A 15,363-nucleotide genomic window follows, 5' to 3' on the forward strand; every position below is an offset into this window, starting at 1 on the left:
TGACATCTCATCGAGAAAATATATTTTGAGAAAAATAAGAATAGCCGATGAATTGTCATTCTAAAAGAAATAGAAGTTACATTACAAGACAAATTCCCAATATGACGACTATCTAAGAAATTTTCTCTTAAAGAAACAAATGGGACTGCAGATTTGCTAGCAAAGATTGCTTTGGAGACTAATTGATCACTGAAAAATTGAAAATATGAGTTCTTAAAGTTGTGATATTTTAACTTAAATTTTACTTGATTTTTTTTTCATTAGTGAGTAAAATTTCTCCCAAACACTAGCTTATTGAAAATATCTATAGAATGGACTTGTAAAATATGACAAAATTCCGTGGTCAAACAAATAAGATTATTATTTCTTTGCATTAAGCTCATACATAGTAGTAAAAGCAGTCTCTAATCAATTATCAATACCCTTTCAATGAATTAGTAGAGAAATTAGACCAAATACTTGAGTAAAATATTATTTCTCTGCATTAAGCTCATACAGAGCAATAAAAGTAGTCACTAATCAATTATTCCCAAATGCTTGAGTAATACTTACAAGTAGTCGTCTATATCATGCAGTTAGCATTTAATTGATAACAACATACTCTAAAATGTAAGTAATCTCACAGGTGGAGTCTGGAGGTTGATGTGTGTATAAGAAGTCTTTGTGAATAATTTCCACGCCAACGAAAATAAACTTTGAAAAAAAAGAGTGTAAATTGCCTCCTCACTTTTTTGTAGTTTTAATTTGCACCAATAAGCAGCTAAAAGTCTACTAAATAGTATTGAAAAGGGACGAGAAACATACAATATTAGGAATACAGATCAAAGAGAAGAAATATCAACAGCAGCATACCAAGGAAACACCACAGTTAACTTCAAGAAAGACTGTAAATCTGAAAGTTAACAAATCTAATGATTATGACAAAGTAACAATTACTGATACCCCAGTATAAGGAAAAGCTCTAATCAAATCATTGGAATCCCCCTTCATCAACCAGCTAAACCTCCTCCACCAATCCATGAAATCTCATGTCAGCATCCATCGGTTCAACCCACCACGCAATATGGTTTGCCAACTGATTAGTAGTCTCGTCGCATTTCCTATAATATCTCAACAAAGCCACAGTCAGTTTTGAGCCACGATAAAAGAGAGAGAGAGTTGACACTTCCACTAGTTTGTTATATGACCCAAGACTCTAGCTGAACTGTGGCTCGCTCTAAAAACAAAAGAGACTTTCTCATAATATAAGAAAACTCAAACTCCTCAAGTACCCAGTGTACTTACGCACAAAAGGGTTATTTGGCCAAACATATAAACAATCAATTTTATATGCATAACAATCAGAAATGCTGTTATTAATGTATGAAACAGTCAACAGACTGGAGCACAGCTTAACTGTTTGGCTGCTGTTACGTAAATTTATCATTATTTTGGTGTTACTGATATAAAGGCCAACAAAATAAATGTAAAATGTCAAATATTTCTTACAGCGGGGTAATTCGGCATATAGACTACTTGCCGAGGGGGACCAATCATCATCTGCTGCCCATACTGCATCAAAAAAGATGAGATCTTTGAATATTCTGAAACCCATTTCAAATGCAATAATAGAAGAACCAGTACACATATATGCTGGTAACCAAAAAACTGACAAACCTGTGGTCCATTTGGATGAAAAAATTGTTGTGGTACAGGTGTAGCTTGTGGATTAAACATAACAGGCTGATGTGGAGAAAATGAAGGACCTACCTGCATTGCATATATGATTAACAAACCTTCAATAGTGCATTAAAATGTGAAGAGGGTGGGGGAGGGGGGGAGGCATAGCACCTCTTTAGGTGAAACACTAACAAACACAAGAAAAATATTTGCGACAGTAGCTTCAAAAGAATTGTGAACTTCTCCGGCTATCTTCCAACTATATGAAAACAATAGGCAGATCAAAAGAACAAATTTTCTCAATAACAACATATACATTGTAATCTCACAAGTGAGGTTTTTGGGGAGAGTAGTATATTCAATACAACATTAATTATATCCGATAAGAGAAGTACAACATTTTACCCCAATTACCGTAACAGCACATAGAGTTTCATTTCCACAATGAAAAATGAGAAGGGTAAATAGTCCACAGCATGATTACAAAAGACAGAATCCATAGGTATTCCACCTCATGAAAATTACCATTCTTAGGAAAACACATTTGCAGATTTTACACAATACCACCAAAAAATGGGTTACCGACAAACCAAATCTATAAACTTTTTTACCAGCATAACCAAATATTTGACTCAAAATAAAGATGATAGACACTACACAAGTACATGTCCAAAATATAACTTAGGTAATACAGCTATGGAGTCGACCATGCTTTGACTTCCAAAGACAGACCAGGTAAGATTCATACAGTTTTTTTTTTCTGTCAGAACAAACTCCGCATATATTGACTATAAAAAATTAAAAATATACACACATCCCTTACCCCAACAGGCATGCCATGCACATTGGGAACAGTAGCCACACCAGCTGGATAATAGAAGGAACTATCAGACACCGGAGAAGCAGGTCTCAAAGGTGATTGAAATGGCATGAAACTCTTTGCATTAGGATTTAATTTAAATTCCTGAAAAAGTGATCAACAGAAGCAGAATAAATAAACATGTAGATGATTGGCCAAAGGAAGGCGGGGGAATGGTATAACTGCAATAGAAACTATGGAAATTATTGCAGGATGATTGTTCTTTTCGTTTTGTTGAAAAACGGAAGATTCAGAAATAGTTCTTGCCTTAGCATGTGGATTCAATGTGGATTTTTCTGACGAAAATGAATTTACAGAAGAGGTTCGTGATAATCCATTGTCAGCTGACGTTGAGGCAGCACCTGTTCCATCAGAACCGGAAAGAACAGAACTACTAGGTCGTACACGAGAATTAGCAGATTGTGGAGCCCCTTGAATCTTGGAAGACACCGCACCCTCAAACTTCTCTCTAGAAGAACTTGTGATCATATCCTGGTCCGCTGGATGAACATGCAATGCAGAGATGTCTGGAGACAATCTACCCCCATCAGAGGTCTCCATTTTCATTCTTGAAGAAGACATTGAATCTGCACGAGTTACAACTAAGGTTAAAAGAAACAGAAGTCGGAAGATAAGACATTTTGACATAGTTGAATTTGCATTTTCAAAAGCAAGTGTATCATAGACCGGGAGACAGCGATTACCGACACCAAGTAACTGTTATTGCAGAAGCATGACAGATCAAATTTCTTGGTTACAATTCAACCTCAATTTTCAGGATGTGAGTTAAATGCAGGCAAAATGTAATCACCCTATAATTTTACCATTTAGTTGCACCAAAGCCAATATAAAGCAAATGTTGCAAAAGATAATCCCAAACTGTATCTCTAATATTTTTTGATCAAGTAATCCCAAAATAGAGTGACCGTTGTGCAGCTAAAATCCAAAACATCCTCAAGATGAATGTCAAAGATATGCGGATGCTAAGATGGAAGCATGGTCATACAAGATTAAAAAAGATCAGAAACAATTACATTCGCGAGAAAGTACAAGTAACACAGGTCAAAGATAAAATGAGATGTCGGAGATGGTTTGGTCATATCCAGAGTCGGCCTCCAAATGCACTGGTCTGTAGGTGTGATAAAATCACAGTAGGTGAAGGTGTCAAAAGAGGAGAAGGAAGACCTAAAATCTCATGGAAGGAGGTTGTCTCGAAGAACCTACAATTTATGGAGATTCAAATAGACCTAGAAAAGGATAGAGCACCATGAAATAAAAGATCCGTAAAGGCAATACATATAAGTTGAGAATATGTTTTAGACATAAGCATTTTTATGGTAGGCCTATTTATATGTTGTCTAGGTGTGGTTTAGCCATTAAGAGATTCATCCGTTTAGAAAATATACAGAACATCATATACTTCTATTTGTATTTGCAAAACAATGGCATGAAATGGGTTTAAATGATGTAACATGGCCAGTGAGAATTCATATAGCCCAGGCCAAACAAGTTGGGACTGCTGCGTCATTGCTATTTTTTTTCTTTTTCTTTTTTTGAGAAGATTGTATCTTGAGTGTACTTGATGCTCTAGCACTTTAACTTTATCTCAATGGAACATCAGATCTTTGCAGAGGCTACCTAGAAACAAGCTTCATTAGAAACTGACTAAACAAGACACATCTATCTTGTTTTAAGTAAAGCATCAAGGCATCCTCAACAGTTAAAGCAGATGCAGTTCGTTCTTGAAGATAGAAAATATATTACCAGAGAACGCTATTTCGGCAACTGAAAGAGATTAAATTTGCAAACGACAATAATAAATACAAACTATAAACAGAACGTAGCACTAAACTAAGTGCCCGTTATGATTAGCATATTCTTAGGTACTTTGACTTTTAAGGGCTTTTTTAGTTTTGTAGGTGAGTGGAAAGGTTAAAAAGTGTTTTTGAGCTGTGAGAAATATAGGAAAAGAATATTACTGAACTGTTGTTGTATACATTATTATATTGAGACCCTATTTAAAAACACCAAAATACGATCCTTTACCAAGTAGGATACTATTTATTATTCCTATTTTTAATTCTGTTCCTATTCTATTCTAAATAGGATTGTATAAACCTATTCCTATTCTACTAGGATTGTATAAACCTATTCCTATTCTAATAGGATTGTATAAACCTTTTCATATTCTACTAGGATTGCATAAACCTATTCCTATTCTAATAGGATTGTATAAACCTATTCATATTCTAACATAAGTTATTGCTCGGACTCTTCAAAAATGTCAATGGGTACAATGTCGGGTTCTCCAAAACAGTGTATTTTTTAAGGATCCGACAGGAGTGCAATGACATTTTTGGAGAGTTTCAGCAACTTAGCTTTAAGCACACGCTTTTAGGCCAAAAATTTTTCCAAATAAGTCAAAAGTAGGGTATCCTCTTCTACTTATGACTTTTAGCTTTTGACTTATAAGTTACTTTTTAAAAGCCCATCCAAACATACCCTAAATCTGCCAATGAAGTGTGCATAGCTCAAAACAAAACTACAAAAAGCTAATGGCAGTTACCATTGCATTTAAATTTTTCAATGAAGTGTGCATGTATTTGGTGGACCCTATGGAAAGAAAGAAATGAAAGACGCCATGATGGAAAAGCTAGCAGTCTCCAGAAGATCAAGATGAAGAGTATAAGTTTTTGGTATATTTGGTGTAAACAAGATATAGTGGAGAGTAGATAGCTTAGTTGATCTCATAGGACAATTGTAAAGTTTCTATCTAGACTTTGGTCTTGATGATACCCTCTAAGGTTGTAAATCCCACCACATCAGCTTTTACCTGATGGGCCTTTTGGTGTAAATATATGTTACCATTCTCAAAAAAGAAAAAAAAAAGTCCACTGTTAGATAACCGAGTTATTCTTGGTCAACTGCCAAGAGAGAGCATAAATCAAGTTCAATGAAGCATATCAAACATAAGGAGACAGAAAGTCAATACTTGAATAACTAACTAGATAAATTGTAGTCTGTAGATTGAGTAAATAAAAAAATTGAAAGCCCACATGAATGCTACTTTATCCTCTCTTCCACCCCCACCCCCCAACTCTAATAGTTACATATTTTCACAAGAGCAAGGTATGCATCATGTTTTACAGGTATCCACAATTTCTACAGCAAAACTTGCAATTTCATATGCTAAACAACCTACTTTCCTTGCACAAAGTACCAACAACGACTACATTTTGGTCCTAATCAAGTTGGGTCAACTATATGAATTCCTATATCTTCAATTAAGCTCAAATATATCATCATAGTAAGAAGTAACATAAAAAATAGATAAATAATAATAGTAATTAACAATAGAAGTTCTCTAACAAGTCTAAAACCTATCCTCAACTGGTAGCCTTATATGGATCTTTTTCTTTCATTGTACCCTATCTTTTTACTTATCAAACAGTTCAGATCATTTGTCTTTTTCACTTAAATCACAACTCTCCTCTTCTTCCTTGGATAGTCCCCTGCCGCTTTCCACTATGAATCAATTCATGACTTAAAATATTTGAAATTAATCTTTTGATTTCTCATGGTTTGAGCTCTCAAATACCATGAATAAAGAGAAATACTCAAAATTGGAGATTGATTATGGGAAGATAAGGTACAATACCCAAAAAGTTCATATTGAAGAAGAAATTAAAGAAAATGGCCATAACTATCAATCATATATTTTCAGTGATGTTTAAGCCCCGCGAATGTAGTCAGCCCCTTAAGTTCTTAACCAATTTTTATAACTTTCAAAAGCTTCAAATCAAGTTGGAGAAACAGGAGAAGAAGGGCTTAATCATCAATGTACAATTAACAATAATATTCTCTGCAATATGCTAAGAACACATTCTTCTCACCAAGAATTTCTGTAACTTCACTAAATCCTTTTTCTAAAAAGAAAGTTAATCAGTTCTCATATTCTCTTTACGTGAATATACCCAAATAGAGAGATTACTCGCAAGTTCACTATGAAAGAAAATGGTTTCTTTGTTGTCTTGAAGTTGCATTGTTATCTTGTAAAATTTGGAAGACTCATGGATGAGAGAGAGAAAAGATTAACACAGAGACATAGATAGATGAGGAAGAAGAAGATGCAGTATATTTTTTCGGCTCATTGACAGAGACAGCGACCTCAACTGTTTGGGACTGAGGTATAGTTGTTTTTACTGTGAATGACAAATGCAAATATGTTGGCCAAGTGTCCACTATTTTCAACGCAAGGGAATAACTAAAAAATTCCATTCGCAGGAGTTCACATGCAATACTTAACTACTCCAGCTCACAAGACATACTCACCTTCCAATACTGACGTTTGAGCAACTTCATCCGTCTACATGAAACAAGAAACACCAACCATAAGAAAGTTCTCCAAGAAAAAGTACCCAACACATAAGCATTATGGAAGTCAGAGATAAGCTAACCATTTGATTTCTTGTATCCTCCTTATTCCAACTTGCTCCAGCATGCTCACTAAACAGAGTTTTGCGACCCCTAAAAGGATCATTTCAGTAAGAGAGACAATAAATGAGATTACTAACAAGGCTAACGTTATTTTTGACACCACTAGTCGTGAAACCAGAAAATAGACTTTACAGCCTAAGGAGATAAGAAGTGTCACTGTGGAAGAAAGGAATGATCATAGCAAACCTGTTTAAGATAGAGCCACCTTTAAGGACAACTTCAGCTGATGACTGTTTCGCATGATCATCGTAACAAGTCTGGTAGACATCCCTACTGGTACTTAGCTTGGAAGATTGCACTTCATCCTAGGGGCAAGATAGGAATAGAAATACTAAAATGCGTCATATAATTAGCTTATATTTACTATAGTCGAGTACACAGAAGCTAAAGTATTATTTATAGGCTCTTAAACCACATGATTCACACTGAAAGTGCTTGGTATCTAAGACGTGGATAACTCTTAAATTCACCAGCAATAGCAGACAACAACCAATTGATATATTTTCCGACTAGCTTGAGATACTTGACTAATATGACAATATCTTCCTCTGTCATCCCTATCTTAACAGAAGGAAAAAGCCTCAGTACCGCAACAAACAATTCTTAAAGACTAATGAATGTGGGTAAACAAAATTATACCATGAAGGAAGATCTTAATGAAACTTGTGCACCATCATTCATTTTCCTTCTGCCCATGTCAGTAAATGACTTCCCCATAGCACTAGATATACCTTGAAATGTCTCATCATTACGTGAATCCAACAGGATGTCCTCACAGTTGTCATAGCCGCTATCATCAATCTCTCTAACAACTGCGGAAAATCTGGTTTCCTCGTCCACTTCTAGGTTCTCATGAAGTTGGATCCCTCTCTCCTATGAAAAATGAATTCCAAGCAGCACAACTAATATTAGAGAGAAAGAAGCAGAAAAAAATCACATAGAAACAAAGATTTCTGTATAAAGAATGCAATTACCCCACCTCTGCTAGATGAAGATCACGTGTATCCTCACCTTCAATTTCTCTAGCTATTCTTAGAGCTTCTTTTTCCAACTCACTCATCTGAGGACCTCTCTCAAGCTTTGTCGTATAAAGGTCCTCATCAAATGTGCTTTTTACTCCAAACAGTGTTTCATTGGCTTGAAACTGATCCCAGCCCCTGACAAATACGCACATTATAAAGGTTGAAGCAACAATAAAGAAGATATCGATAGATGACTAGTATAGTAACACAAAAAATTAAAATTGGCACAAGTATAACATTGCACAAAGAGAGTCTAGTAGTACTAATAACTGGATGATATAATAATGAAAATATTCTGTGCATTCATCTAGCATTGACATAGAGCAGAAAGGGACAGTGGCAATGTAATTGAGTAAAATTCATTTTGTATCATACGAGAAAGCGGAACTCATCCTGAATTAAAATACAATAATGTGCTATAAAAAGTAGATGTGATCTTCAGACCAGGGAATGACACATTTTTCCTCCTTTTGGTGATTACCCACATCAAAACTAAAAAGGAGCAATAGGAGGAATTAACCCTTTTCACCAAGAAATATCGTACTTCGAAGACAGTGGAAAACTTCTATGATGATTCAGTAGCAATGTAATAACTAAACCAGAGGAATTTTCCAGTGCTAATATCTGGCACAATCCAACTCAATGTCTGTCTTCATAATAAATTAAATTCATATCTATTTAGCTTTAGAGAAGAAAAGATGCCTAAAAAAGGAAGAACTTCACAAAAAACACTTCCATGACAAAGGAGGAATATGCTTCGGATAGGAAAAACAACAGTGAGACAGATAGAAAGGAGGAATATGTTTCAAATATGTAGGAATTATGCATGAGAGGAACGGGATCAAGAAATACAATACCGCCTCAATCCCAAGATGGGAGGAGGCAACAACAAATTTTCACTATCCATTTCACTCCATTTAGAACCATTTCATTCAAACATTAAAAATTTGGGGATCCATAAACTAGAATTTTCAATTCCTACTAACACAAATCTCTAAGAGAACCAAAGAGAACCCTAAACCCATTGGACCCAATGTAAGTATAACATCAAGACTAAGCCTTAATATCACTAGCTTGTGTTGCCTATAAGGATCTTTTTGTCCTATTCTTCCAGTTGCATGGATTACTAGAGAAGATAGGATCTTATGAATGTGATGCTCAAGAACAACTAAAATAACAATCCCACTAGAAGTATCACAAGATTTCTTTTCTTTAACCACAGTAATGCTCTCTTTCAAACAAGAACACAAAAAAAAATATCAGAAGTTGATAATGACATAATGTAAGCTCAGAAATTTTTTTCCTGTTAATTTCACCATGCCCTATAAGTGGCAGTAACTACTTAAACCCATGTCTGCTAATTAAGTTAGATGAAAGTGACCAATTACATAATTATAAATTTATATAAGCACAGTATTAGCATTAATTTTAATCATGCAACTCGTGGGTAACAATAGGTCAATGGGCATGGGTGTTAAGATACAATCAAGGAATGTATATTATGATATTTATAAGTATATATTTTTTTGTTTCGTCAATTAATTGAAGTTATTGAATTAGAGCGTAGTATAATTAAATTCTTTGTAAACACTTATTTTTTATACATAAGTTATCTCATTTAATACCAAGTGTTCTAGTACTCTATGTGAATATCATTTATACGGCACAAACCGAAAACCAAACCAAATGGCTAATCAACCTATACTTCTTGGCCATAAATTTATTCAAAAGCACCTGAGTTAGGTTGATCAAATCTAGAGCGGATCAATCACCTGGTACGTCAAGGATTTGAAGGATCCGTGCAATACATACTACAGATATCTAAAACATAAACAATCAACGGAAATGATGTGAGCTAGCAACCTATTCCAATGGTCATCAAATATATTGTCCAGATCAGGACATTCAGGAGCATCATCATCAGGTACCCAGCGTTCCAATTGCCGCTCTACCTCAATATGCCGAGATTGTGAAATGCATGAATCAGTCAAAAGTTCCTGCTGCTGTTCCAGCATGAATTCTGTTCTGAAACCGTCTAGAGTTGTAGGCACACCCTACTCCAAAGCAATAGAGCATCATTATTATAACTAAAACTAATTGCAATCACAACGATCAGTGTCAAAAATTAATTTGAAATTATATATAAAGACCTTCCATGAAAAACCATCACCATCATATACTGTGATCTGATTTGCTTGGTAGATTATTTAAATTTTAAAGTATTGCCATTGTTGAAATTAGGCAATGGATAAATAATTGCCTGAAAGAATTATAGTAGTTGCACACAAACCTTTGCTGTAACTTGAGCAAACTCTTTACCCGGTATTATCAAAGTCTTTAATGGAGGCTTGCTAAAAGTTTCAGAACTACTCTTCATCCCCTCAGAGCTATCTTTTATCAACTGCGCCATTTTCAGAATGATACCTGTGTCAAGTGAAGGGAATAAGCCAATGTTGAATATAACACAGTTGAAGTATATCTTGAATAGGGGCTCCTGTTTTGGTTGTATGTATACTTTGGAGATTTCTTAACTTAGCATTTCTTTTATGTGCTAAATTATGATTTTATACAATTGGTTGCCTTTGACTCAAAAAAAATAGTTGAACATATGCCAAAACAATGGTTAAAGTCTTCAATTAATACCCAAAGACCTGCAGTCTAAGTTAAACTTTTATAACATACCAAAATCTTTTTCAGCGTTTGTCGCATGAAGTATCCCTGAAAACACTGATCCGTCCATCACTTGTACTTCCACTTGATGTCCAACAAGACAGGTAGTGAAATAAACTAGTCGATCATGTGACAGGCTTTGATATGCTCCCCCTTTACCTAGAACACTTGGAATTAGAACTACAGAAGAAATCATAGACAATCGTAAGTCAGCGGCTCTCACCTATACCTGTAAATTGACGAGAAGTAGTTTTTCCAGATTGCGCTTTATTCTCCAACTTAGTACCCATTTCTCTATCAACTTTACGACGGCCATATCCATTGGCAGAAGACCTTGGCTGCACGGGTTGCTGCATCTTCCTAAGAAATATATTAATTTATAGGCGAAATGCAGTTCAGCGCGGGTTCAGTCTACACACTGCAGAAGACAATACTCCAATAAGATAATAACCGTAACTGCTAAAGATTGAATATTTAGAATGAAGCATCTTTTTTGCAAGCATGTCAAAGTACCAAACAGCACAATACACACCAAGGCAACAACTAAGACACTAGACCTGGATCTTCCAGTAGCTAGTATACAGAAACCAGGAAAAAGAATTATATAACACTAAACATAATGATTCTTTGGAACAATGACTAGGAATTAAGGCACTTTATAGGACTGTGATTAACAAGATACAAAGTAGAAGGCCGTGTCCTCTGCAATGCAAGGTGAGAATTGAATGTTAATATATGCAGGCCATTTAATTATCTTATGACAAATAGAGGGTTTCAGCAATTGTTTTGCTATTTGAACGTTGGTTCAGGTATTAGAATAGTAGGTTCTTTTATATGTAAGAGACGCCCAAAGGATTGGACTCGTTAAATAACTTTAAACATTGTTGCTTGCCCAAGCCAAACTCGTTATGCGTGATCCTAGTTACCTCACCATCAGATCTGAATTTCAAATGCGTCTCCTCAAAAACCCCTCAGAGGTCCATTTGTTCACCAGAAATTCCAGTGAAAAATATTTTCCAGGACAGTGAGGCTTTGTGACTGACAAATTGTAGTGCTTTCAAACCCAAATGGATATATTGTACTCAAACTCTCCAGTATCCACTGAGATGGTCCCCGGAATATAATTAAGAGGCTTTTGACAAGAATTCAAGCCCATTTTAGGTAGCCTGTTCAAAATAGTTTCTTCCTCTATTTTCAATCAACCACGCAATTTCACCAATTTTCTAAAAGTATCCTGGTTCCATAGGGTAGAAGCATACACAATAACCTAAATAGCTAATCCAACACTACTTTGGTATATCGTTGTTAGATATGAAACCCGACATTTGTGACCACCAATCCAGCCTAGGTTCCATCTTCATACTCTTTTGATTCACTGAGATTCCTCATCCAATGTTAGTTCAAAGATAATACTAAACCCTTTCCTTTTGAGAACCCCCCCCCCCCCACACACACACACACACAAAAAAAAAAAAAAAACCTTCCAAATGTGGTTAACCATCTTCTTAGTTCTGAACCTATTGGGATATCTTGGTGAACACCCTGAAATCTCCCCAACAAGCAATTTTGAAGGGACTCCCTCTTTTGTTAAATGATTTTGTCATCCAACAGTGATTTTGGCTCCAACTAGTTCCTATATTTCAGCCCTGTTTCACTTTCAGAACATCTCAAGTTCTCACCGCCCCTTCATATCACTGTGGTTGCTTCCCTTTTATAATCTCGCTTCCTTTATAATTTTTTGTATTTTTCAAGTTATATCGACCCAGGATAATAACATTACTGCTGTTTTGCAGATAGCCACAAATCTTAAATGAAACTTAAAATATAGAGTTACAGAAAATTCATAGAGTTGGTCCAACTGACTCCCTCTCCAGAATATATTCCCAGATCCTTCTGATGCAGCAATCATCTTTAGGCATAACCATATAACATATTAGGACTCATCAGCTGATTATCTACTGCCTTACGAAGTTTATTTTTCTTTCTACCCAATTGCACCATATATTGTGGGATGGAGCATATTCGATGAGATCAAAGGACTTAGCACCGGCAACAAAAAATAATTTTCTTGATATTTGATAAATTGAGTTCTAAAACGATCACCCCAATAAAATGATTGGAAATAAAACATAAACTAGGACCAACAAGAGCCTAGTTCCAGACGACAGAAAAACCCAATCTACCAGGAAAAACCAAGAGTTAACATTTGAGGAAATGCTTTATTAAATTTGAGTCCGATGAAGTGAGCTCTTACAAATCTTTTTACTGGCAGGGTTCTGGGAAAAGAAAGGGAAAATGACGTTAAGCTCAACATCAGAGTGGTATTTTTCTTTAATCAAGTAAGATTTTCATTAATAAGCCCAAGATCAAAGACTCGGTGAAGGAACAATTGTGAACTAGCTAAAACCTCAGCTGCTATTAAGCTTTTAAATGATCAATTATTGAAATTTAGAAGATAGCAGAGTGTTTGGTAATTTTATGTGGGAGAGGCAGGGGTTAGTCTCCTCTTCTCATCTTCCATTTATTCTGTAGTATTATTTTAGTATACACATAGTATCTTATTCTTCATTGTTACGAGTTACAACTACATGTTGCTTCATTTGCTAAGTTTATTTTGCTATATAGTTGTCGTTATTTTGCTTTGATTACTCTATTTTTTAGCTGAGGACCTTTCGGGAACAACCTCGCTCGAATAAGGGGAGCCCATCTACCAGAATCTTGACAAACCAACTAACAGTAACCAAGAAACGGCATGCTGTGAATCTATTTTCCCTTCATTAGAAACTTAAGCTCAACGTCTTCTGTCCACTCTGATCTTTTTCTTGTCTCTTCCCTTCTTTTTCTGTACTAAACATAAGCATACCAAGTGACAAATGGAGTCTACAGGTACCTATTCACCACTGTGAGTTAATATACAGCAACAACTCTCATCCTAGACTAGTTGGTTCAGCAACATCTATATCCATTCCGCTATATTTAGGTTCATTTATTGATTTTTATAAACTTGAAACAACAAGAGCCAGAAACAAAACAAACAATTTGGCACAAAAAGCACGTATAATCAAGAATAACTGCATTTCCGATAAAAGAAACCTTCTCCAAAGCACCCAACTTCCCAAACAAGACAATCAACGCAGTAGGAGCTAACCCAAAATCACAGCTTTTACAGCTGCTTCACAAATTCACAAGTAATAAATTGAAATCCCAACTTTAAAACAAAAAAAGAACAACTTCTTTTGCCTGAGCTCGATTAGAAAACCCTAGACCCATATTTTTGTGCGATTCAAACTACATGATCCATCAATAAACAAGTAGATTAAAAAGGCGATACTTACAAAGAGAGAGAGAGAATGTAGCGATCGTAGCAAAGAGAAAGTGAAATTGATTATCAGAAACGACACCTCTGTATATGTGTCAACGGAATTGAAAGGGTGAAGTCTCTGCGCGTCTTCCGCCACCGAGAAACTGAAATTGCCCCCGAATTCCTCAAAATGGGTTCTCTCTCACACACACTCCATTACGATGTCCGTTTAAACACCTTTGTCTGTATCAATAATTACGAAAATAATAAATTCAGTGAAATTACGAAGAATATATATAACTATCTCTTCTAAATTAAAGTTCATTTTCAAAAAACAAACCAAAATAATAATAATAAGATAGCGAATAGCAAAAATGATCAGAGCATATATGCAAGGATATTTACATCTATAGAATTGGATATTATTTAGTAGCTAATTAGAGTTAAAAAATATTACTTAACGAATTAGAAAGTTTTCTTCATTTTTAATTTTATCAGCGTACATAAATTTTCTTAATCCTAAATGAGAAATCTTTTTTCTTTGGTTACGTTATTTGTTTGGGTTTTATTTTTCTTGTTGCATGATAGACATATGCAGAAATTTATATGTCATTTTAAATAAAGTAAAAATGCATTATTAGGATTAATAATATAACTATTCTTAAACAACGATTTATATGATCCAATTAAAAATGACAAAAATTTGCTTACATGGAACATATAAATTGACATTTTAAAGTTCGTATTTTAAATAAAACAATATTCCTTTTATAATCTTTCATTAAATAAATCAAACATAAAAATTGACATGTTCCTCAATTTCTTCTTTTTATATTCAAAACGTATTTTGATCATTTCTAAGCGCATAACTAAATTGATTATTTCTATATTATTTATAATATAAACTGTAGCTTGCGTGTATTAGACATATACACTATAATGAATGAGTTTTTATAATATAAATAAAATTTGACTCGTTATAAAAGGTTGTTTGCTTTATTTTTCAAGTTATTAAATTTAGCAATTATATAGTAATCAGTGGCGAAGCTACGTTATAGTCAGGTTGTTCATTTCAAATCCCTTTTGACGAAAAATTAATCATTTACATGGTTAAAACAATTTTTTAGATTTCTATAGTATCCATATGTCTATTTTTTCAAAATTTAAATCCCTTATTAAAAATTCTGACTCGACTGCCGTAATAATCTGTTACACTTGCAAAGTCAAACATTATGTGATAGTATATATATACCTATTTGACAAAGAATCCGATGAGCTTCACTGATGCCTTTTAGTGATGTATTCCCAAACCCATATGTCAGACCTCCTCTCTATCCAATCATTTTTTCATAGGC

General features: G+C 34.7%; 1 protein-coding gene across 9 annotated transcripts; it reads right to left on the minus strand.

Annotated features, from left to right (window-relative positions):
- Nucleotides 1–753: 753 nt before the first annotated feature.
- Nucleotides 754–14,490, minus strand: LOC101261127 (polyadenylate-binding protein-interacting protein 4). Of its 9 annotated transcripts, none has more exons than XM_004241811.5 (16): nucleotides 14,466–14,490; nucleotides 14,043–14,251; nucleotides 10,937–11,125; nucleotides 10,720–10,866; nucleotides 10,328–10,461; nucleotides 9,901–10,091; nucleotides 7,995–8,172; nucleotides 7,655–7,888; nucleotides 7,202–7,320; nucleotides 6,976–7,045; nucleotides 6,851–6,884; nucleotides 2,786–3,105; nucleotides 2,483–2,623; nucleotides 1,657–1,749; nucleotides 1,489–1,551; nucleotides 754–1,100 (listed from the first exon to the last, which is right to left on the minus strand). In XM_004241811.5, exons 3-16 carry the CDS (start codon nucleotides 11,061–11,063, stop codon nucleotides 1,080–1,082), a joined length of 1,872 nt encoding a protein of 623 aa, XP_004241859.1. In that variant the 5' UTR covers nucleotides 11,064–11,125; nucleotides 14,043–14,251; nucleotides 14,466–14,490; the 3' UTR covers nucleotides 754–1,079. The 9 variants fall into 9 exon arrangements, with proteins under 9 accessions (XP_004241859.1, XP_069154878.1, XP_069154880.1 ...); XM_069298777.1 differs by lacking the exon at nucleotides 14,466–14,490 and adding an exon at nucleotides 14,349–14,402 and having other exon boundaries at nucleotides 14,109–14,251; XM_069298779.1 differs by lacking the exon at nucleotides 14,466–14,490 and having other exon boundaries at nucleotides 1,657–1,745; nucleotides 10,931–11,125; nucleotides 14,109–14,337.
- Nucleotides 14,491–15,363: the final 873 nt, after the last annotated feature.

Source organism: Solanum lycopersicum, chromosome 6, assembly GCF_036512215.1.
Source record: "Solanum lycopersicum chromosome 6, SLM_r2.1".
Classification (NCBI taxonomy): Eukaryota; Viridiplantae; Streptophyta; class Magnoliopsida; order Solanales; family Solanaceae; genus Solanum; species Solanum lycopersicum.